The sequence below is a fragment of the Argentina anserina genome, chromosome 7, assembly GCF_933775445.1.
Source record: "Argentina anserina chromosome 7, drPotAnse1.1, whole genome shotgun sequence".
NCBI lineage: Eukaryota > Viridiplantae > Streptophyta > Magnoliopsida > Rosales > Rosaceae > Argentina > Argentina anserina.
In genome coordinates, this window is record NC_065878.1 from 7,061,681 (window position 1) to 7,085,718 (window position 24,038).

General features: G+C 37.6%; 3 protein-coding genes across 5 annotated transcripts; all 3 read right to left on the reverse strand.

The window, feature by feature from the left end:
* Window positions 1-4,147: 4,147 nt before the first annotated feature.
* On the reverse strand, window positions 4,148-5,976 carry LOC126802064 (T-complex protein 1 subunit delta). Its single transcript, XM_050529595.1, has one exon. It carries the CDS (start codon window positions 5,902-5,904, stop codon window positions 4,303-4,305), a length of 1,602 nt encoding a protein of 533 aa, XP_050385552.1. The 5' UTR covers window positions 5,905-5,976; the 3' UTR covers window positions 4,148-4,302.
* A 1,538-nt stretch (window positions 5,977-7,514) lies between these two features.
* Window positions 7,515-11,357, reverse strand: LOC126802062 (protein PSK SIMULATOR 1). 3 transcript variants are annotated; one of them, XR_007672894.1, is made up of 3 exons: window positions 11,197-11,357; window positions 8,343-10,372; window positions 7,515-7,790 (listed from the first exon to the last, which is right to left on the reverse strand). XR_007672894.1 is itself a non-coding variant. In XM_050529593.1 (2 exons), exon 2 carries the CDS (start codon window positions 10,309-10,311, stop codon window positions 8,518-8,520), a length of 1,794 nt encoding a protein of 597 aa, XP_050385550.1. In that variant the 5' UTR covers window positions 10,312-10,372; window positions 11,197-11,357; the 3' UTR covers window positions 8,044-8,517. The 3 variants fall into 3 exon arrangements, 1 of the variants encoding a protein (XP_050385550.1); XR_007672895.1 differs by having other exon boundaries at window positions 7,515-7,793; XM_050529593.1 differs by lacking the exon at window positions 7,515-7,790 and having other exon boundaries at window positions 8,044-10,372.
* A 6,170-nt stretch (window positions 11,358-17,527) lies between these two features.
* LOC126802067 (GABA transporter 1-like) lies at window positions 17,528-20,456 on the reverse strand. Its single transcript, XM_050529598.1, has 7 exons — window positions 20,237-20,456; window positions 19,577-19,807; window positions 19,391-19,488; window positions 19,046-19,241; window positions 18,651-18,781; window positions 18,142-18,375; window positions 17,528-18,023 (listed from the first exon to the last, which is right to left on the reverse strand). The coding sequence occupies exons 1-7, from the start codon at window positions 20,367-20,369 to the stop codon at window positions 17,643-17,645; spliced, it is 1,404 nt and encodes a 467-aa protein (XP_050385555.1). The 5' UTR covers window positions 20,370-20,456; the 3' UTR covers window positions 17,528-17,642.
* Between the last annotated feature and the right edge of the window lie 3,582 nt (window positions 20,457-24,038).

Consider the following 24,038-nt stretch of genomic DNA (forward strand, 5'->3'; position numbering starts at 1 on the left):
TACCAAATACTTGGTACATGGTATATGGTACAGTATACCGTACCAATATTAAAAATACGGTAGGTAGGTGGTATAGATTTTCCATATATCATGGTATATCGTACCTACCAATTTATATTATATTAAATTATTTAATTAAAAAATATATATATCTTTAAATTTCAATTGTAGATTTATTGAAAAATAAATCCAAACCATATATATCTACTAACCTTAATCTAATCTCTCTGAGTTTCTTTCTCAAGTACACTATTTTTCTCGTCTTCAATTTCTTTATTTAATTATGAATGAATCGATTCAATCGAATTTCCAAGTACAAATGCTTAGACCTATCAGTAGCACCATCACTGCTTACAACATGTCAACATATATCGCATTTAAACCTATCATTTATTTTTTCAATTGTTTTGAGAATTCATAAGTACTTTAACAGTTTGACTATTTGGACTTTGACTTTCTATTTATGACTTTGTATTTGGTAATTTGGTTGAAGTTATATAAGACTTTGGAATTCTATTGTTATTTCACTTATTTATTATTATTTATTTGGGTTGGGCCTTAAAATTTTTGGGCCTTAAATATGTTGGTACAAGCCCATTACCAACCGTACCAACCGAGTACCAACCATACCACTTAATTGGTATACCAATGTTATTGGTTGGTATAAATTGTGGATTTTTCATACCAAATATATATTGGTTGGTATATGGTATTGGAAAATTAAGACTGGTATACCAACCAATCCAGCCCTAGTTCAGGGCTGGTGTAGTGGAAGAAAATCTCGAGCCTGCACACACTATCTGGCGTAGTCGGTTTATCTCTTAAATGAGATTAGCATTTAGCAATCTAGTAATATTTTAGGCAATTTTTGCACCTTTTCTTCTAGCTTTTTTTTTTACCATTAATTTCACTAGATTGGGATTCAATAAGTTTTGCTTATAGTAACAAATTAAGTATATTTCTGTAGACTGTTGTACTTATACCAATTTAGACTCACCTATATGTGTATTCTAATTCTTCCGGATATATTACTTACACCTTTATAGAATATTCATATTACAGGAATGAGGTTATCAACTTGTTCAAAAAAAAAAAAGCTCAAGTTTAGATTCAAAAAATAACAGACTACTGCTACATTTTGGCAAGACAGAGGGGGTGTGACAAATCTTTAATTTTTTTTTTTGGACAAACAAAAAAAAATCTTTAATTTGGATATTAGATATTTCATCGTATAACCTTCCCCCCAAATAAGTGTTTGTTCTAGCTTGAGTAGAAACGTGTCCTTGCACCAGAGATGACTTAGATGAGTTTCAGTAAAAAATTCCATCCTATTGTGCTCCAAAGCTGAAGTTACTGCAGCTTTTTGCGGCATGTCCACCTGAGACTAGCCCCTTCAGCGATTAATTTTTCAGTCCTCCCGAATAGAATAATTATGTGTAATGTCAAGTAGTACTCTATTCTAATTACCATCTAATTAAAAAAAATCACATTTAAGCTATTTTATCAAATATTATTTTGAGTTTTCTTCTAAATCCCTAAATCATATACCATAAACCTTAAACCATATACCCTAAACTCTAAACTCTAAATTATACTCTAAACCCGAAATTCTGGTTTAAAATCATCAATACCCATGAATGTCATTTCACAAATAATAACATTATGTAAAATTATAATTTAGTGTAATAAATCCATGTGTCAAAATATAATTGGTGAGGAGAACTCACGTGGTTCTCCGGGAGCACTGAATTTTTTTCCCCTTGAGCAATCATAGTTCCTGAATTCTAGACCGTCGTTGTTACCATGATGATGAAAAGAACCATCTGTATTAACTCTAAAACACCAAATAGAGATATTGCATCTTTCCAGCTCTACAACGGTGAATCCGAAGCAACATCACATGCCGCAGATGACCTATTTTGTTCCTCTCTTTCCAAATGCCCCAGCATTAAATCCTTGAAATCTTGTTTGCGTTAATGCACGGCACCGAACTAGAGCTATTTGTTCATCCCACCAGTTTGCACAACAAAGCATTTGTCAATAATCCATTTATTTGTTTGCGACGCAAATTCACATAACACGTACACAAACTGGGGAGTCCACTACATGCTTAGAAGCTAAACCGTCTAAAAATGGCAAGATATCATTACACACTTGCATCTTGGCATAAGACGAGATTGCAAATTCCAAATGTACCTCCAGAAGATGATATAATTTCAAACATGCTTTTGGAAAATCAAGAACTTAAAAGAGTTTTATGTTCGTGATGCAGTCTTGTCTTTCTACAGCCACACCTGTTTCACTTCCAGTTCTAACGTGTCATCTCCAATTTATTGATTCAACTGGGAAAATACAATTAGAGGCCTAACGGAACGCAGCAAACTAGAACATTGAGATGTTCCGTTGATTACCTAATAACACAGTCGTCAACAAAGAAGACCAGTGACAGAACCCAGGCGTCCCAGTATGCAGAACCAATACATGAATAAGAAAACCAAGTGAGGAAATGTTGCATTCCTTGAAGACGCAAGGCTTGATGATTTTCTAGATCAAAACTCTGGAGTGTTAATCTGTTGTACCGTTATTTAGTCCCCGTCAGAAAGAAAAGCAGAGTTTATATAACTTTCATGGCAAACTGAACAACTCCACTGTAAAAAGAGTAAAATTACTAGCTATACAAACACAACAGCAGAAGGTGACACCCCTAACTGTCACCAAAAACTTTTCTAGTGTGATCCCTAGAGGATGGATTTTGAAAAGTCCCCATCTGGTTCTTCAACCCCCAAATCAATGAAAGTCACTCTTTTCTCAACACATCTGTTGGCATTTAAGTTCTAATCTGGGGCATCAATATTGATTCAACTAGGGAGTAGGGGCAATGAAAACCAGAGACCAAAACGATTGCAGCAGACTAATACTAGACTGGTGACAGGGAAAATGTTCTATTGTTAGCTGCAATAACACATGTAAACAGGAAATTCAGACTGGTGACCACTGACCACCCAGGCTCTACACTACGGCAGAAGAAATCTAATGCTCCACAAATTCCTACACCCAAGACTGGAGTGCCTGAGATGGCTATTTATCCCCAGTCCAGAAAGAAAAGCAACATATCTACACAGCAATATTGGACAGAGTAATGGTTACTAGTTGCACGGTACGATGCCTTCTACGTTTTCAATAATTTAACTAATGACAACGTTTTTAATGATTAACTAATGACGCAAATGTCAACAGGGATGACCAGACACAGCACACGCATCCAATAAGGGAAAGACGAAATGAACAAAAAACCAAGTGATAAAGTGCAAGGATCCACAATTTCCTAAACCCTGGAAGACCTTTTAAAGCTATTTAGCCCCAGTCCAGAAAGATAGTTAGTATACATAACTCCAAGACTACTGGACAAGTAACTCCACTTTGGAAAAGAGTAAAGGTTACTGGCTATACAACTTGGATGCCTCTGGTTGTAGCCTGGTACAACTAGACACTCTTCGTTGGACCTTCAAACTATTAACAGCTTTCCTATATATACAGAATAACCCTCATCTGATTTTCCAACTATAATCTTGATGAAGAATAAGGGCAGACTTGGGTTAATAATAAACTTTTGAGAGCTTTTGCTTTTTTTTCCAGGTTTGTGTGATGCAACCTAACCTTCGAGTGTGATGCCTGGAAACTCTACTGGTGTGATGCTAGTAGTCCTATCCTTTTCTCAATACCCATATTCTAATTCTCCTTTCTATATGAGTACTATCTACTACGAACTCAATCCCTACCTCCCCAAAAACACCATTACAACCACAGGAACTGTGAAACTCGCACTCCACGGCTTGTCAACACATTTCGAACTATAACTATGCAAACTCAATCAGAAAAGTAACGCAAAGTTTCATAAAAATCCCAACACAATCACTCTGTCACCAATACCACGTGAATATCAAACCTATGGTAAAACCCAGTTCCTCAAAAACTCCAACACCATGAAATGCAATTCAGATACAATGACAGCAATAGTGCAATATGTTCCAAAGACTAGTAGTACATTGGTGTCTAAACAGCTAAACTTTCCTGATGCAAAATGATAAGATCAATGTTTTTCATCCAACACAAAATAACATCTCCATTCCAACACAGGCACCACGGAAGCAACACAAACTGACTAAGAACATGCATATAAATGGACAAAAGTCCCATAATATCTCTTACAAAACACTAACAAGAGTTCCAATCCAAATCCAGAACCGAAATTTATAACAGAAGGCAACCACAAATGATAAAAGCTACAATCAAAGAACAGAACTATCTTACTGTTACTATGTCATCGATCTTCAGAATCATCCGCACACACTCTGTGGCCAATGTGATAGCACTTGTGCTCACTAGCAGGGGCTGCACCACATTCTCGTCCCAGATGTTGGTAATCTGCCCCTTCCTCACATTAATGCCAGTGTTGATCTCGCCATCATTGTGGCGGTTCCTCAGCTCAGTGACAATGGTCATTGGGTTCAACCCTGCATTCTCAGCCAATGTATAGGGAATAACCTCAAGTGCCTGTGCAAAGTACTTGACACAATGACTCTCCATCCCCTGCAACACCTTGGCCCAAGCACCCAGCTGCCTGGAGAGCTCAATCTCCGGGGCACCACCACCAGCAATCAAAAACCTCTTGCTCACCAAACACCTAACCACACACAGAGCATCGTGCAAGCTCCTCTCAGCCTCATCAAGCACCAACTGGTTCGAGCCACGAACCAGCACAGATGTAGTCCTCCCCATGTTCTGAATCCCAGTGATCTTCACAATCTTGCCGTCACCAAGCGAAGACTCCTCCACCAGGTCAGCATACCCAAGCTTCTCCTCACGGAAATGCTCGATATTCGCAATGGGCAAGCAGTTGAGAGTCTTGGTAATGAACTCGATCTCATCCCTCTCCACATCCTTAATCACCAAAATCTTGGCTTTGGCCAAGTAATGCAACGACAGATCAGTCACGGCATCCCTCAATATACTCTTCTGAATCAGCAGCACATTGCACCCCGTCGACTTGATCTTCTTAATCATGCTCAGAATGTAGTTCCTCTCCTCCTTCAGAATCCTATCCATCTGAGTGTAGTCAGAAACCACAATGCTCTGCTCGATATCGGTTTTCGGAGGCGAAATCTGGAACTGGATCACAGCAATCTTCGCCTTCTCCATCCTCGTCGGGCCGCCGGCTGCGTGGCTCGTCTTCTTATCGAAAACCAGCCCCTTCACGGTCTCCGTATCGTCGACCGTTCCGCCGAGCTTCTTCACGATCTTGATGTCCCTCAGGTCGACGATCTCCGGCTTCGCGGGGTCCACCACAGAGAGCACGGCGTCGACGGCGAGCGGCGCCAGGAGCGTCGAGTACTGGCTTACGACCTTGCTGTTGAGGGCGGTGCTGGCGGATTTGACCAGCGATTCGCGGTCGGAGAGCTCGACCGGGCGGGCCATGGCGGTGAGGACGTCGACGGCCTTGACGGCGACCTTGTGGAGGGAGTCGGAGATGACGGTGGGGTGGATGCCGTGGGAGAGGAGGACGAGGCACTGCTTGAGGAGGGAGCCGGCGATGACGACGACGGTGGTGGTGCCGTCGCCGGCGGCGGAGTCCTGGGACTTGGAGAGCTCGACGAGCATCTTGGCGGCGGGCTGGAGGACCTCCATCTTGTTGAGGATGGTGGCGCCGTCGTTGGTGATGATGACGTCGCCGGAGGCGGTGGAGATCATCTTGTCCATGCCTTTGGGGCCGAGGGAGGTGCGGACGGCGTCGGCGACGGTGCGGGCGGCGAGGATGTTGGACTGGCGGACGTCCTCCTTGCGCTTGTTGTCGACGTAGGACTCAGTCTTGGAAGACCGGGGGGCGGCGACGGCTGTGGAAGCCATGAGATCGGAACCCTAAGCCGGACTTTGATTTGATCTGAAGCAAAGAGAGAGGTCCAATTTCGAAATGAGGGAAGAGAATAGAGTGAGTGAACGAACCCTAAACTATTTAACTAGACGTTTAGCGCGTGCGGTGGAATTTACATTTCTGCCCTGTTGCGAACTTCTCTTGGGCTCTTTCTTGGCAACATGGAATTTTCATGGGATTTTTTCATTTCATTTTCAATTCAGAATGAAAAAAAAAAAGGAATTATTATTATTATTATTTTCTATATACATTTTGGGTGTAGACAATTTTGTGTTGATTGTTGGCTTTGTTGATGGAAGATTATGGGTTTGTTCAGAAGAGTAAGATACTAACGAGTAACGAATTATGAATTAGATTGGTGAAATGTTGGCGTTTATGTATTACATTAGTGGTGCGTTTTTATGGATATATTGTTGAAACGATTTGAGACGAGTATGTTATGGGTTTATATCCCGGTGGTAGAACCAAAAACTGACTCAAACCGAGTCTCATTTTGGTTTTAGACTTTTAGACTTCTAGTCCTTGTTCGCTATAAAAACCAATCGACAATGATGACGAATGAAGTTAAACCAAATTCATATAAGCTTATAATTCTCGAATGGTATGGCAGATTTTCAAGTCATATAAGGGATCTTTAGGAAGGCATAGGTTAAAATGTTGAATAATGACTTCCTAAGTCCCTGGTTGGATGTCATTGTAGACATCAGAAATGGTCTAAACGAGTCAGTAGAAGGCGTTCAGAGCTCCAAGAAAACCGACCAGTGTGTCAATCCATCTACATGAAGTGGTTAGAACGACGTTGCCCTTTGTTGTGAGGTGAGCGTATGAACCTCTCTTACAGCACGATCTTGTCTGATGCCCAACTGTTGAAGACATTGCGAGCAGTGTAAGAGGTGGTGCCTAATTCAGCGGGGCATCACTCGTCGCATTATTCACTCCGATCGTCCCTATGAGCTGTGAGGCATCCTGCATTTTTGGGACATTTTTGTTGATGAGCATTGGTACTTGGCATCAGAGAAGAACCCCATTATAATTATGACCTATCAACCAAGAACTGTTGTGCAGTGCAGGGGAAAGCTCGATGTTCTCATAGAGACATAAGCAGTGTTCGAAATATCGGATATATCGGCCGATATTTCGAATCCAATACGATAAGGGCATATCGGTCAAAATTTATCGGTCAACGGTCAAACTTTGATTTAAACTTTGATTTTTTTCACTTTTCAATTTTTGTTTAATTTTTTAATATTTATTTTCTCTTTTTTAAAAAAAACTTATATTTTTTTTTTCATTTTTCATATATATTTTAAATTTATATATATTTTAAAAAAATTTATGATAAATTTTAAGTCTAAATAATCATTCTTAAATACATATTTATATTATTAGATGTTGTTCGTGTATTTTAATTGTCACAAAATCAAGTATTTATTTATTTTTAGTTTACTTAATAACGTTTTTTTAGTTTATTTGGTATATATTGAAGTATAATTTTATAAATTTTATTGAAAATAAACAAATCCAATAAAACCGATATATATCGATATATCTCCGATATATCGTTTTACCCCTCGACCGATACGATACCGTTAAGCGATATTTAGACCATTGGACATGAGCAACAAAAATCATCATGTCCTGTGCAGGGGAAAGCTCAAAGTTCTCGCAGAGACTCGAGCAACAAAAACCATGATGCGCAATGCAAGGGGAAAGCACGAAGCTCGCAGTCATAAGCAACAAAAACCATGGGATTTGGATCCCCACACGGTTGAAACTAACGACTTTCTACCTCCAAAGGTGTAATGGAGACCTGCATCTTGGTCTCAATCCAAGAATCTAACCTCCTAGGATGCCCTCTGAGCTGCTGACATCCACATCAAGAAATTATGACTTTAAATGAGCAATCTTTCACGTTCAAAAGAGGATGAGTATAGACATGCTTTTGTGGGTTCACAGGGGAACAATATACAGGCAAATTCACAAATTCCTGAAAATGGCCAGGATTTCTAACAAAAACAATTTAAAGAATTCTAAAGATGGGTGAATATGCCCGGTAACACCACATGATACTGTATAACATGGAAAACCTCCAGTATCAAATCTAACATGCAACATAACACTTATATGCGCTAGTTATAATGCAGCCTAAAGGCCACAATTACAATAGTCACTTACAAAAGAAAACGCATGACCATATTACTGATATGAGGCGTTTTGATATTATGGAGAGAAGCTTTTATACCACAGATTTACAACCATTGAAAATGAAACAAGTATAGCTGATGAAATATACAGGGTACACAGATTAATTAACTATGGCATGCCATGCTAGTAAGAGAAAAAGAAGACTGGCTCATATTCCGGTGGCTAGAAATCCACCAAAAGAAAGAATGTTTGAAAGCTCGGTCTATACCTTTTTGAATTTCCGAGGACGCCTGCTAATGCAGAGTTATTGAAATTAGCTGATTGTCTCTCCTGGACCATGCAATTATCAATCTGTCCAGTAGCATTCAGCAATCTCATCGACAAGCCAGGTGCGAGCATTGGCTCAATGTGGTTAGTCTTGAGATCTGCACGCTGAAACTCTACTACCCTTCCATATCCAAAAATTCATCATAGGTTCTATTGCTATCACAATCTAACAGAGCTTTTGCATTTTCTCTGCCAAACCTCCAGATGTAATTCAAACCAACAAGAAGCTCTGTAATTGTTGCTTCTGTCTTCTGTTGATTTGCAAAGTAGAGGGTTTGTACCAGCAGAACATGAGTCCTGGAAACCAAGGTTTGCTGTTCAAAGCTCCTCTCGGATTGCCATCTTATCATGTTATGAGCAAGTGGTGCCAACCACTCTAAAATTCCTGCCATTGCCTCATTCCACTCTCCTGCAAGTTCTGTATCATAAACTGCTGAATTTAAGCTCTTGCTGTATGGCTTTAGCCTTGCCCTTAGTGTAGCTCTTACACTTGCAGGCAACATATTGTACAGGTCATCTCTTGCATCAAGACCAATTAAATGAGGAGAAGCTACTAACTTCTCAATTACAATAACAACATTTGCATAGTGCAGTGCTAAGGCAGCAGCACCAAGTGTTTCTGGTGGAGCATCCAACAACTTATGCTTGGAATCGAAGATTGATGGAGTAGGATGCGGTTTGCTGCTAGAAGCTAAAATTTCACCGTTAGTGTCTCTGGCTACATTATGAATTGCTGAACGAACACCATCCGAGTTCACATAGCAATTGGTGACAGGTGAATTGTTTGCAGTTATCATGCATCCTTTAAAAGGCCCAACTTGAGTCATCCTATTGGGCTTTGTAGGTAGCTTCTTCTCATGATTATTGCCTGAGTGATCATGCGACTTCCACAACTTCCTGATGGTTCTATTTGTTGCAGCAATTGGACCTGATTTTGTTGACTTCACAAGAGGACCTGAAAAGAAGCTGACATCTTTCTTTTTTGCTGAAAGAGGGCCTGATTTTGTACTTGAGCCACCAAGAGGGCCTGAAAAAAAATTGTTGGTTTTGGTTTTTCTCGACGCTGGCCCCGATGTAGAAGAAAATTTCCCAAGGGGACCTGAGGCAAATCTTGGGAGACCGTTGTCAGATGGTCGGACTGAAGGCTGTAATATTGCAGAGACAGATTGACCACGACTAACGTGATCAGAATCTTTGGATTCACCATCTGCCATCTGTTGAATTCCAAATACATGCTTGATCCTACCAAATATTGTGAAGAGAGTTCTTGCTAAAAGGAGGACTGTATAATCATAAGTCCTGTTCCACAGAGAGGCATCTTTCAAATTCTTCACCTCCTGCCGCTTCCACACTACCTTTTTTTGAAACTCAAGCAAATTAACACCATCTAAGTCATCACTGCCTTTCATTCTCATTACCGTCTGTTCAAGATCTGAAAGAACTTCCATCTCTTCATACAAATGTGCATTTATCGAAATAAACCTCTCCATCTTTTTGGCCTTCCTCTCCATCTTTCTCCATGAAAATTGCCATCCATAAGGGTCAGCACCATTATTGATCAAATCACTAATAGCAAACTCAAAACCCTTCAAACTAGGATCAGTACAATTAGTCCCAAGCCTGGCCACAGATTTTGCCACACGGACCATATTCTCGAACAACTCAATGCAGATTAAACCTACAATGTAATCATCATCGTCTGACACAAGCTTTCTTACACCCACGGAATTTGAAATTTCCTCTCTGAGCTTATTCACATTTTTATCACCCAGTAGTTGCCATAACTGCACCAGCTTGGACATCAAGCTTGCTACTTCAAAGGCCAAAACTCCAATTACTGCTTTCTCAGGACCCTCATGCTTCTTTTTAGTCCTCCAGAGACTGCGAAACCACGACTCTGCCGCCACCATCTCTTACACGGAGAAAATAATTCCAATGTCACAGCGAAATTCTACATCATATTTCCTGATCCTGTATCAAATACAAAAACCACAATCAAACTATGGAACTACACACCTACAAAAAGTAAAGAAAATTCAATTTCGTGACACAAAATCAAGCACTCAGCAAACAAATTTCTAACCACAAAGCAAAGTAATTTCTACAAAACAAAGATCTCACTAGTGTTCTGTTTCCAGATACCACAATTCAAGAACCACAAAAAGTATTTAGAAGACAAAAGCAACACATCTCTAACCAAAACCCTGCAATTCCAACACACTATGATTAAAAGGCTGCTGAGGGCTAATGGATAACTCCATACTCTTTATTCTGGACAAGAATTTTTTTTAAAATTAAATAAAAATTCCCAAATTGAAGGAATAATAATCTTTTAGCAAACAATTCAGCAGAATATATGCCAAGTTTAGACATGAAAATGACCGTTACTAAAAACCCCAAATTATCAACACCCCAAGTTCCATTACCTCAATGACTACCAAATTCCAAGATCCAATTTTTACTAATATTTCATATAGTTCTACCACAACTCCCACCGACCATATTCCTCTTTCTTCTTCCAGAACTAAACACACAACATGAAAAACACAGCCAGATTCAAACAGAAGCACCCACTCTTGTGTCTTTGGGCTTTAAATAAAGTAAAATTCAGACAAGACATCAAACGTTTGATCCTAGGGAAAAGACAGAGAAGAGTCTCAAAACCCCAGATTCGGACAACAACGTTTTATTTTTTAAACTGTGCGATGAAGATAAAAACCCAAAACAAAAAAAAGAGAGTTACGATCATTTCCAGGGAAAATAATTGATAAAAGGTTTGGAATAATAAGACTCACCCGATGAGTTAGAGGAACAAGAAGTGGCCCGCGAATGGTTCTGGTCAGAAATGGAGGGGATTAGGGGAGAGGAGGAGGAGGAGGAGGAAGTGGCGAGGAAGGTGCAGTGGAAGCTTGGAGCTGCAGAGAGAGAGAGAGAGAGAGAGAGAGAGCACATGGAATAGCGCAGCAGGAATTGTGGCAGAGACAAAAAAACGAGTAGACTATTTTATTGAAGAGATACGGAACTACTGATTGCTAATCTTCTTATCTTTATTTGCAATTGCTAAGCCCCCTGTCTCTTCTATATATACCTTCACGACCACGATTACACACTTCGGTTTTTTTTTAATGGTTTTCATTTTCATTTTTTTGTTTTTGAATGTTCAAATAATAGGGTATTTTCTCAAAAAAGAAAAATAGGATAGATTTAAATGTGCTTCACGGCAGATCCAACGTCTCAAGTAAGAATGATTTATGGAGAATTTGGGTTTTTGTGAAAGAGAATCATTATAGCTAGCTCAATCATTTTGTAATATATGAGTATTTTATATATAAGTTTAGGTTGTCCGTTTCGGTTTGGATTGAAATTTAAATCACTCATAAAAAAGGTAAGTTTTCACTAAAATATTATATTTACATTTGAATCTTATAATAATTAAATAATTACAAATTAAATTAATAAAAATCTGCAGCTATAATAACAATTTAAACTATATTTTCAATGAGTGACATGTATTTTATATACAAGCCGACTCTCTCCTTTACCTCGTTGAAATTTTAGAATACAACATAAAGTATTTAGTATTGAAAGACGATTTATTTTATATGAAAATATCATTTGCCCACAAATTATGTGCTAAAAATACACTTTAAACACAAATTATAAAACTAACCTATGTGAACTAACTCAAAACTATCAAGTTAGATTCACTTTAGATGCAGAGCTTGACCGTCCCAAACTGTCGTATTTGCAAAGCTAATCCAAAGTATTAAGTACTTGACCAAATCTGTGATTCTGATTTACCGGTGGTTGTGAGATGGATTATGTAAAATTCAAACTGATGATCTCATTAAAAAAAAATATATCACTTACTGAAAAAAGATTGAGATTATATATACTTTGCTTAAGTGTCATAGCATGGTACCCATTCGTCTACTGTTTGATTCACAACTCTCACCATTTTCGTAGTTAATAGGTTTTTAGAGTATTTGCGTCCATGCGCATACAACAGATAGTCAATCTTGATTTATTGCAATACCCTCGTAGACATTTGTACACCTGGTCAACCTGTTAATAACTCACTAATATAAACAAGATGACTCGCTCCCTGAGTAAGACATATTAGAAAAGCATACAATTTAGTAAAAATTCCAGACTAATACATTACAATTAAAATTCTCATTTATTGCTTGTAAAAGTCTCCTCAGCCATTTGATTTGATCGCTTTGGTAAACTTTTATTTTGGTAGGCCGTTTGGTGGCAAGTAGCTGTCATCATAGGTAAATTATTAGATTTATCCAGACAAGCTAATGAATTTTCTGGTAAAACTAAAACTAGCTGAATCCAAATAAAGAAAGTAAGAAACTTCTTGTCATTTCGGGCTTATAATGTATTAACTTGAAAATGCAATGGCTAATTTATAAATATTAGCAACATGAAAGACTGAAGTCTAAAGTTTGAGATAAAAGAAAGATCCATCACAATCAGTAAATGGCGACCACGCGGAAACAACTCTACATTACCATTTAACCCCAATAGTTTATTATATTACTATTCTGGCCCGAGCCCAACAGTATGGAGGGACCAACTTGCACAAAAAAACGGAAATGGTCAAAACGGCCCGACCGAGGAATCGCCGGAATCATACCAGACTTTTCAAATAAATTAATCACAAATATTATGTTAATATTATCTAGCTAGCTAGACTTCAGTTTAGAGTCTAAGCACAACATAATTAACGACCTTGATCTAATTTGACTCACCAACCTTTGTTTTTGGTTTACATCTAAAAAAAGAAAAACTCACTATTATATTTTTGTTTTGTTGATCTTGGACAAATGTTTTGAAATATTGACACGTAAATATAAGACATTACGAAAAGTGTTGTTAAACTCTTACGCTTATATGCATGAAAATGAAACTTCACTGTATAAATGAGTCACGTAACTCAAGAAAATCATGTCTAAGTCATGTGTTTCGTGGGGAAGTCATATAGTAAACCAATAAGCTAAGAAGTAATGAAACATTGGACCAAAAAAAAAATAAAGAAATGAAACACGTAATGTTCAAATGTGAAACATCAATGGTTCAACCACCATGAGATAGCCATCTTCTTTTTTAAACTTAAAATAAAGGGACAAAAGAAAGTTGATGGCCTTGATCCATTGAACAGAAGCAAGAACAAATTAGCCATCCATCACCTCACTCCCCTCTTTTGCCCACTACTGGTATTTCTTCCCTATTAATAATTTACAAATGCATAATTAGATAGAGAGATTCTCCACTTATGAATATGGTCGACCCCTCTCCCCCTTTATAATAAGTTCAGTGAGCTTGATCAATGTCTAATTCTAATTCCAATCATCCTGAGTAGAGTGGATTCGTATTTTTCTTGCTAACATTTCATTGCTACTTATAAGTTTATAAGCCTTCAACAAAGATACCAATCACCCCAGGACAATTTTGTTTGCAACTCTTCATTCTACTCTATAATCATGTTCCAGTTCAATCAGTTTATGTATGACTGTAGTAAATTATGCTTGCGAAATATTATTTTTAGCATAACAATCTCCACTTCTCCAGGGTAACTTGCGATTTTGAGATCGTTGCAATAGAAACATTGTTATTTAAAATTTAGCTAAGTTTAAAATAACTTACTGATATTAATGCATATAACGAGCACACACGTGAACACTACAACACCTAGAAATTAAGCAAGCTCACCTCGTTGGGTAAGTTTGCTATCTTGTACATGTATGGGAAATCATCTATTACGAACATACAATATGCACGTTTGAAGGTATTGTAAATTCTACATGTCTTCAAACACCGAACTTATTAGAGAAGTACTTAACACATGAAATCAAGAACAAGTGAACAACTGCTCCATAGAGGAGTACGTATTTTGTTCATTTATATAGAAGTAATGCATAAGCACCCAATCCAAAATGATTTGATGGACAACCAATTGAAAATGGTAGAGGTGCCCAAATCCATCATAAAGATGATCATTTGGGAAGTGAAATCTTGAAGATGAATTTATAAACCAAGTGGCCATATGAGTTAAAATATGTTTGCAACTTTGCATAATTGCAATTTCCCTTAGCGTACTTCAACTTTTCAGTACCTCCTACGATCGAAAGCTCACTAGGTTCTTTGGAAGCTCTGTCGAATGTTCCTTGTATATGTAAGGTACTTCCATTATACTCGCCGCTTGTAGTTTAAACTTTATACACCAAACTCTACGAACATTTTTTCACAAAAAAAAAGTTACAATTGGATAAAAGAAGCTAAGTTGGTTCTATCTGAAGTAAGAGTCTATTGCGGGTAGCTATTGAAGACACGAAGCAAGGACATTAGTATACGTACTCTCAACGCATTAGTTCTGTATTGACACATCAAAATGTGTGAAACTCTCAACACATCAATTTAGATATTGACGTATCAAAATGTGCCACTTGGATGGCTTATTCTTTGCAAATTTATAATTACAAAGATTTACGTCCTGTAGTAATCCAAGTGTGACTCCAATAACTGAGTGGTTAGTTGTCACGTTTTATAAGTATGAAGGGTGACAATTCATTTAGGCTTCTTAAACTTTCTACTACCTCTTACGATTGAAAGCTCGCTAGGTTCTTTGAAATTAACCTTGTCGAATGTTGCTTGTTTGTTAGTGTTCAGCCATTTTCACTTGCCGCTTGTGAAAATAGTAAAGGTGGATCATATTCGTACCTTTTATCTTTTGAAGCTAATACAACCAAGCCGTGACTGTGTCCAACTCTTTAATTATGAGTATAGGCTTGGGTCTTCAACCGCTGGGTTATCACTAAATGATGATTGTTCTGGGATTCAAAGCTCTCTAGCAAGTAGCAACATCTGCAGCATGTATCACTATGGCATTGGGAATGAACCGAGTGATCATGATATAATTAACACTTCAAATCAAATTCCTTTTCAGGCCTGGAGTTACTACTAAGTGAAACATGAGCTAAAAATACAAATATGAGTAGAACGAGAAGAAACACTAAGCTGAATAGAGAGAGATGAGTTGCGAGCAAGCCATTTGGAATAGAAATATATTATTAGGACTACGAATATTTTCATGATAGAGCTTGCATTGTTTACTTAACTAATGTTTTGTGAATTTTCAAGTGGGAGGTGGTTCTCTTATAGATTGATAGTACTAGCGGTGTATGTGAATGTGTATGTATATGATAAACGAAGAGTAGTTTAAATATCAAAGTCTGAGAACAACTTTTATCACGAAAATCAACAATAGGATAAAAGAATTCCATGTAACGCCCACTATAAACAACAGTCTGACACAAGTTGCTAGCGAAGACAAGAAGCAAGAGTACTGGTAAATTTTAATTACATTAATTTCGATTGTGACATCAAAATATGACACTTTCTTAAAATTTATTGAGAAAAATGAATAACTTCATTCAGCTATATGCAATCACGACCAACTATTGCTAGTATGAGCAGCAATACAGAGTAGAAAACAAAGATGACTTGCATGCATACTCATTAATAACTTAATAAGAACTTCTCTAGATCTTGGATTTTTCTCCTTTTCAGGTAATCTTTTGTCATCAATATATTGTTTGAACTTAGATACATGGATTTACTTTACTTTTAATAATAAAGTTCTTCCAGAAACACATTAGTTCTTTAAAAAAAATCAAAATAAGAAAGAAGAAGAAGAAAAGTATGAATTGATACAATTTGTTTTCTTCCACTTGAAGAGTTTTAAAATTACATTCTAGTGTAACGTCATATCATCTCTCATTGACCAATTTCTCAAGCTTTTGTAATTTGTATAGAAGAAGTAAAAGCTAAGACGAACCATATTGGCACTGGTTTGGTCGAGCATAAAGGATGTCGAGGTCGGTTAAACAAAAAATTTTGCCATTAGTCAAACATGTGCACTGAATAAGTTCTAAAATACCTACTTTTTAACATGTTTTTCACGTTTGATTAATCAGATCACTATATATTCACTCAAATTACCAAATATAATTTGGTTTTGTGACATAAGTCTCTTTTCATAATAAAAAAAAACTGTAGTTCGACTCACAACAAACTCACAGTAACATATTAATTATTGTATTTAATAAAAAATGATTCTAATAATTGATTTGAGATTAAATATCAAACAAAATAGAGACTACAATGAGGGGGAAATAACTTCGAGTGTACAGTGCTAGGTAGCAGAACGTGAGATTCATTTATTACTAGTTTACTACTTATTCTCTCTTACCTCAACGTGAAACATGCTACGTTAAATTACCACACTTTCCTTGTTGATCTTCAATGTGGTTAGAAAGGACAGGGGGATGAAAGAAGTAGTTGAGGGTTGTGACTTGTGAATATAATTAGCTCGATCTGTGTCATTCTGTCAATCCTTGAATGAAGCTGAAGCAAAGTCACACACAAAGCTTCATGCAGGAGAGGTTTAAACAATACTGAACCATTGTCAGCGATGATCTAGCTACGTTTGCTTCCATGAAACTAAACCATCACCAAACTCATTCATTTCAACTCTATATATCCTCGAGTATATGCCACATATAGCAAGTGCCTAAGTTACTGTTGGGTTCCACTCCCAGTTCAAAGGCACCGAGAATTTCAATCAATTTTCTCACAGGCTGTCAAAATTATTTTTTCTACTAATTAGGACCGTTAAAGTTAGGGCCGCCGTTCAATCGATTTTACGGTATAGACGCTTATGACCTCCCCCTCTATGTCCTGGTAATGATTCTTCTGGCTTTACGACCTGAGATTGGATCTAGCCGTAAGAAAAATGTTTGGCTGATAAATAACTCACCTGAATAATCATCTAAAACGTTTATCACTTGAATATAACGAAATCACATATTGTAACGTAAATTTTGAAAATGAGGGAGAAGAAATCCCAACTTAGATAGGTATACCAGACACATGGCTTCGTTAGGAAAATCATACTCTGAAAGTTGAGTACCGGCAATGAAGTCGAGTCTAGTGAGTCTGAAGAGTGATTGCTATTACTCTATTAGAGGCGCTGCTTGTAACTCTAGAAAACGAGTGGGAGTTATGTGCTTTGTTGTGATCTTCTCTCTAAATTGAAATGCAGGAAACAAAAGTGCGTGTGTCCAAAATATATTACATATGCAAAACAATATGTAATATGTGATTACAACAGCAAATTGTTTACAATAGCATGTTGACGGTCAATAATATATCTGAGTGGTTTTTTTTTCTTTCACATATTAGCAAATAGGCGATATGTTTTAGCATCAAGAACTATTTGTCTAACAGATGCCACAGCCCCTACTCCGACTAACAAGAACGATACTCCTGCTATTAGTGTGTTAACCCAAAAGATGAGACTCTGCTTTGAGGGCTTGAAACTCACATTGTACAATATCATTGGCAAAATGAAATCTAGAGGAATGCATCCAAACGCCCCAAACAAAGCCATAATATCTCCGAAAAATGGTAACATCGCAGCGAAAAATGTAGCAACCACGACAGTAAGCGACCGCAGAATCAATCGTGGTACAACATTACGGCCGGAGAATTGATTCATTTTTGGATCTGCAAATTTCTTCTCAAACACTTCATTTGTTGGTTGCAAGTAAACCTGCGTTTACAACCATGTAAATTAGTTAGTCCTATATATAAGTTGGATTTCATCACTGCACCTCAACCTACGTACAAATCCAAAGAAATTAGTAATTAATCTAGGACTGGCTTGTTACCAATGTGACAGCCAAGACTTGGAGAAGAGTGAAGACATTGGTCATTAGCAAAAACCAGGTAGGAAGTAGAGGCTTCTTAACACCCATGAAGTTGGAAAGAACTGTTCCCATAACTTGGTTGCCAAACGCCCAATATCCAGACATTGCCACACTGAAATAGGTTGTTACTATAACACTATAGCACACACATAGCCCTTTGAACATCTTGCCTTTTACTGGAGGTGCTAAAGTTGCCTGCAATGATTTTAATGCTTGCTCATATATGTAATCACTTAAATTTCTTGTCAAGCAAACATAACATAAATATTTTTGATGAGAGAAAGCTACAGAAACGTCTGATAATTTTGGAAACTCATATCTTGTTCCCTCATTTCATAGACCAAAACTTATAAGACTAACTTTTTGAACAAAAAACAACATATTATCTACGTTAGGCTGAATCTAAAGAATAATTTTTATTCGGTAAGTTATTAGTAAATTTCAAATTCATAGCCATGTTAATTAACTACCTGTATTTCTGGAATTATTCCACTTGCGTATGTTGTAGCAATGATTGAGATGCCATTGAAGATACCAAAATACTGATCTTTTGTGCTTCCTTTTATGGAATAGTCCTGTATAGGAGCATTCTTTGTATGTCCTGGGAAACAAAGGCGGGCATATATAAATGAATTACATTGTCGAGTAGAGTTCTAGTCACATATATGGGAAGAATATATGTGCATGCATGCTAACTGTAATCCAATCATACATTCATACATGTATCCAATGTTGAGATACTAAGAGACGTTAAATAATCGTAACAATTGATATCAACAACTTAGAACATGGGTGATCGATCGTAATTTCTTCGCACCAAATGATCGTAAACATGACAAAAAGTATGCTAGTTAACGATAGTTACCAATGTATATGCAACCAGCAGTGACGCAGGAGCTGTATGCAAGACAAAGGATAAGAGAAACGAGGTTAATGTGCCGTAAGGAATGGAAGGATGGCATTTGAGCCAAAAAGAGTGTGACGCCTCCGAACATAATTATAAACTGGTACAACTTCATTGTACCATGACTTCCATCTGGATTAGAGAGCAAGTAAATGAACTGCCAACAAACATATGAAGATTCAATCAGAGGCTTCATGATCCTAATTAGTTCACTGTGAAATGATGATGAGTACTTCTTTGTCTTCAAGTTTTTGTATACTATTGGAGCATTGGAACGTATAACGCCTAGAGTTCAGGCGCACTGACCTTTAGGCTCTGGCCTCCAAGTAATGTGCAAGCAATGACTGCACCATAGCATATCCAAAACTGCAGAGGACCAATCAAATATTTGCCCCACGCAGGACCTATATATATATGCATGCAATCACTTTAATATGTAAATAATGCACATAGATAGATAAACACCCGCGAGTAAGAATAACATAGACGTACCTAAGATGTCTCTGGCCATGTCTCGGAATCGAAGTTGTCGATTGCCAAGCTTTTCTTGGTGCTCAAGAACTAAAGAGAGAAGATTGTAGGAGTAGAAGGTGACCAAACCTGCCAAAGCTACCCAAATGACTCCTCCAACCCAGCCGAGCAACGCCATCGCAAATGAAAGACTTAGAAGCACCGGAGCCACTATTGATGTCGTCAAGTGGTACCCAACATGCAGCCATGAACCTAACGTACCAGAAAGATTAATTTGCCCATCAAAGATTAAGGAGGTTAGAAAGCAAAATGTACCCCTTAAATTTGAAGAAAAATATAAAGCAATATGTACCAAAACAAATATCCATATAAATTATAAAGACTGCCAATTTCACACAGTAGAGTACTGTAGAGTTTCCGGTATTCTATTACTATAAACTATATAGTCATTAGATTTTCCTACACGTATCTGCTGCAAATCTCTGTACGTTTTTTTTGTTCTTGAACAAAGGTGCTCGATCAATGCCTCAATGATATTATCTAAGCTTGATGGAGTTTAACTTGATCGAAGACGTAAATAAATGGGTATTCATGATGATCATATTGAATTAACCGACCAAACATCATATACATATATAACTCGTCATCGAGTACAAGCTAGCTAGCGGGCCGGCCACTAACCTTGCGATTTGAGGACGAAGAGAGCTCCAGCGTCGAGCTCTTTCGGAGGACTGCTGGCCACGACACCATTTTGTTTCTGATGATCACCTTCAGATGCTAATTCTAACATGTATGGAGCAGCCGCAGTTCCCATCTCTCTCTCTCTCTCGTTGTGTTCTTGGAAGATCGACGATATACGAACTAGAGAGTTGTAGAAATTCACTAGTGTCAACAGATTATATATGAGGATAAGGCAGTAAGGGTTTGATCTATTAAGTCAACCACAGACGACTATAGCTTCTTCTGTTATATATAAATCGATCGATATATATAACAAAAACATGCACAACCACAAACATACTATATGATCAAAAAGCTAGCAAAACCTCATAAATTGAAGAATGAGCAACTTTGGTTGAATACTGTTTTGGACTACTCCACATAGAGGGCCCCTCTCAAATATATACAAGTCACCCTTGATATACAGTTACAATTTTACAACTCCCGACTTCACACTCATGTAAAGTCCAAACTTTCTGTACAGATTTCAACCCAGAATCATATTACAATTAACATATGAATCTTTTACGTAGAAAAATGGGTCTCTAGAAGCAGTCGAGTCTGACCGAGTCGTAGTTCAACTTCGCCGCCCCTTTTCTTAATTAGAGGGCCAAGGCTAGCTGTCATGCGGCTCATGCCTTAATCACTTGAATCCCGGTCATTTCGATCGATTTAGATTCAGGTTAATTTGTAAGCGAAGTGAAAAATCTTGAAGAAATAAGACTCGGTCCAACAGTTTAGGATAGTTTGGATGAATATTTCCAGCTGGTTCTTTATTTATTCTTCTTCTTTCATTTTCAAGTTCAAATTCTCAAATTATTGTTGGAAAATGGTTGGAAAAACCATTTTAAACCAAATTTTAATTGATTAATTAAATTAAGTTAAATTTATAATTAATCAAAGATGAATATAGATTTGAGTTCTCCATAATGAGGGCTACAAGATCATATGTTTGTTTGTGTAATTTGGTATGTGGGTGAATAAGAAATTGTCACTCAAAGATGGATACTTAGAATGAGGGCAATGTATTTGTCCCACATTAGAAAAGAGAAGTGTTGAAAAGACTTTATATAGAATCCATTGTGTATGGATTGTAAAGTGTGTAAGCCCCTAGATTCTTTTTGCATTTTCGAAAATTCGGTTTTGATTTTTCAAATTCTCTAGTGATAGAAAGAGGTACCTTTCGAGTTCGTTGAAGGTTCTAGTTAGTAGTGCAACTTCCTAGAATCGTTTAGTCGTTATATCCTGGGAAACAAGCGCCAAGCATCCTTGCACCGGTAGAGGAGGCGTAAACGTCTTAAGGACAGTGTGGTATCACACACGTCTCGACTAGTTCTTCCATCATCAATCGTTCGGTATTTTGGTTGAATTCCTTTTCGTGTTCTTCGTTTCTGATTTATAATTATTTATAATTCAGCTTATTAAATTATATATGCAATATATCACTGTTTTTATAACAATCTTAAGACGTTTAGTTTTGATATTGCTTATATAATTTGTATTCGATATTTATCTACAATTTTTCAAGTAAACTTACACTTTGTGTGTGTGTTTCAGTTTCTAAAAATGACTAACGGAGAAAATTCTGGAAATGGCAAGGGACCTTTGGTGCCAACTGTGCCTACTGCTCCCGTTGTACCTGTCTCAGTATCCCATGGGGAAAAACTTGAGAAGTTCAACGGTTTGCATTTCAAGAGGTGGCAACAAAAGATGATGTTTTATCTGACTACTCTGAATCTGGCAAGATTTTTGACGGAGAATGCTCCTGAGTTCAAGGAAGATGACCATGACGATCAAGCAAAGATTGCTGTTGTGAATGCATGGAATAATTCTGACTACTTATGTAGGAATTATATCATGAATGGTCTAGCCGACTCATTGTACAATGTGTACATTAGTATGGGAACGACAAAGGAGCTATGGGAATCCTTGGAGAAAAAATATAAGACCGAGGATGCCGGCGCCAAGAAGTTTATCGTGGGCCGCTTCTTTGATTATAAAATGGTGGATTCAAAGACCGTGATGAGTCAATTCTCTGAAATTCAGCTAATCCTGCATGAGATTCACGCTGAAGGAATGCAACTAGGTGAAAGTTTTCAAGTGGCATGTGCTATTGAAAAGTTACCACCTGCTTGGAAGGACTTCAAGAATTATTTGAAGCACAAGCGAAAGGAAATGACCATGGAGGATCTAGAGGTTAGACTTCGCATTGAGGAAGACAACCGAGGATCCGAAAAGAAAGCATGGATCAATGATGTCTCTGCCTAGGCAAACATGATGGAACATGGTCAAGGTTCCAAAAACAAGAAAGGCAAGTATCATGGGTCTAAGCTGGGGCCGAAAGGAGGCATCTCCAAGAAGCCAAGGTTTGAAGGCAAGTGTTACAACTGTGACAAGACTGGTCACAAGTCTGTCGACTGCAACAAACCGAAGAGGAACAAAAGGAAGGAGGCAAACCTGATTGAAGCCGTCACTCAGGAGGTTGCTGACATGAACCTCTGTTGTATGATATCGAATGATAGCATGGAAAAAGTCAGTGATTATGACTGGGGACTAAATGACTTAGAGCTATGGTATGACCAAACCAAGTTTTTGGATTAATCTGTAGAACATAACTGAAATTATCGAATAAATTGATGTATGTTCTTAAGGGTTTTATGAGTATAAAACTCAGTGTTGACAAATGTGTTTTGTCTGAAATTGACATAGAGCCATGGGTGGTGGATTGTTTATTATCAAAAACTAGTTATTACACCTATATGAGTCTTCCTAATTTATGGTAGTGAAGAATATAATATATGTCAATTAACATGCACAAGTATGAACTTGTGTAGAGACAAAACTGACTAGATCATCTTCCAAAGTGTTGAAAGAAACAATGAACCCCTTGATTTGATTCATACAGATGTGAGTGATCTAAAATCAACGTTATCTAGAGGGAATAATAAATACTTTATTACCTTCATAGATGATATCACGAAATATTGCTATGTGTATTTGCTAAAATGCAAAAGTGAGGCCATAGAGAAGTTCATTCTCTATAAAAATGAGGTTGAGAACCAACTCAACAAGAAAATTAAGGCACTAAGAAGTGACCGAGGGGGTGAGTATGAATCGCCATTTGCTGAGATTTGTGCTCAGAATGGGATTATACATCAAAGGACTGCTCCATACTCACCACAATCCAATGGTGTAACAGAACGCAAAAATCGTACTCTAAAGGATATGATGAATGCTATGCTACTCAGTTCTGGGATGCCACCCAACATGTGGGGAGACGCGATTCTCACGGCAAATTACCTTTTAAATATGGTGCCCAAAAAGAAAGAAGAGAAAACTCCATATGAGTTATGGAAAGGGAGAAAACCATCCTACAAATACTTAAAAGTTTGGGGATGTTTGGCAAAAATGGAAATTCCTAAACCTAAAAAGGTGAATAATGGGCCTAAAACGGTTGATTGCATCTTTATTGGATAAGCACATAACAGTTCGGCTTATCGATTCATAGTCCACGATTCAAATATTCCTGAAATCCATGAGGATACGATAATGGAATCGAGAAATGCATCTTTCTTTGAAAATGTATTTCCACGGAAGTCTAGAGAGGAATTTAATTCTTCTAAATGGGCACGTGAGGACAACCGAGCCGAAACTGATGATGCTCATGATCAAGAATCTGAGTCGGAGTCCGAATCTGAGTCTGAGGTTGAACCTAGACGAAGTAAAAGGGCAAGGACCGCAAAGTCCTATGGACCTGACTTCC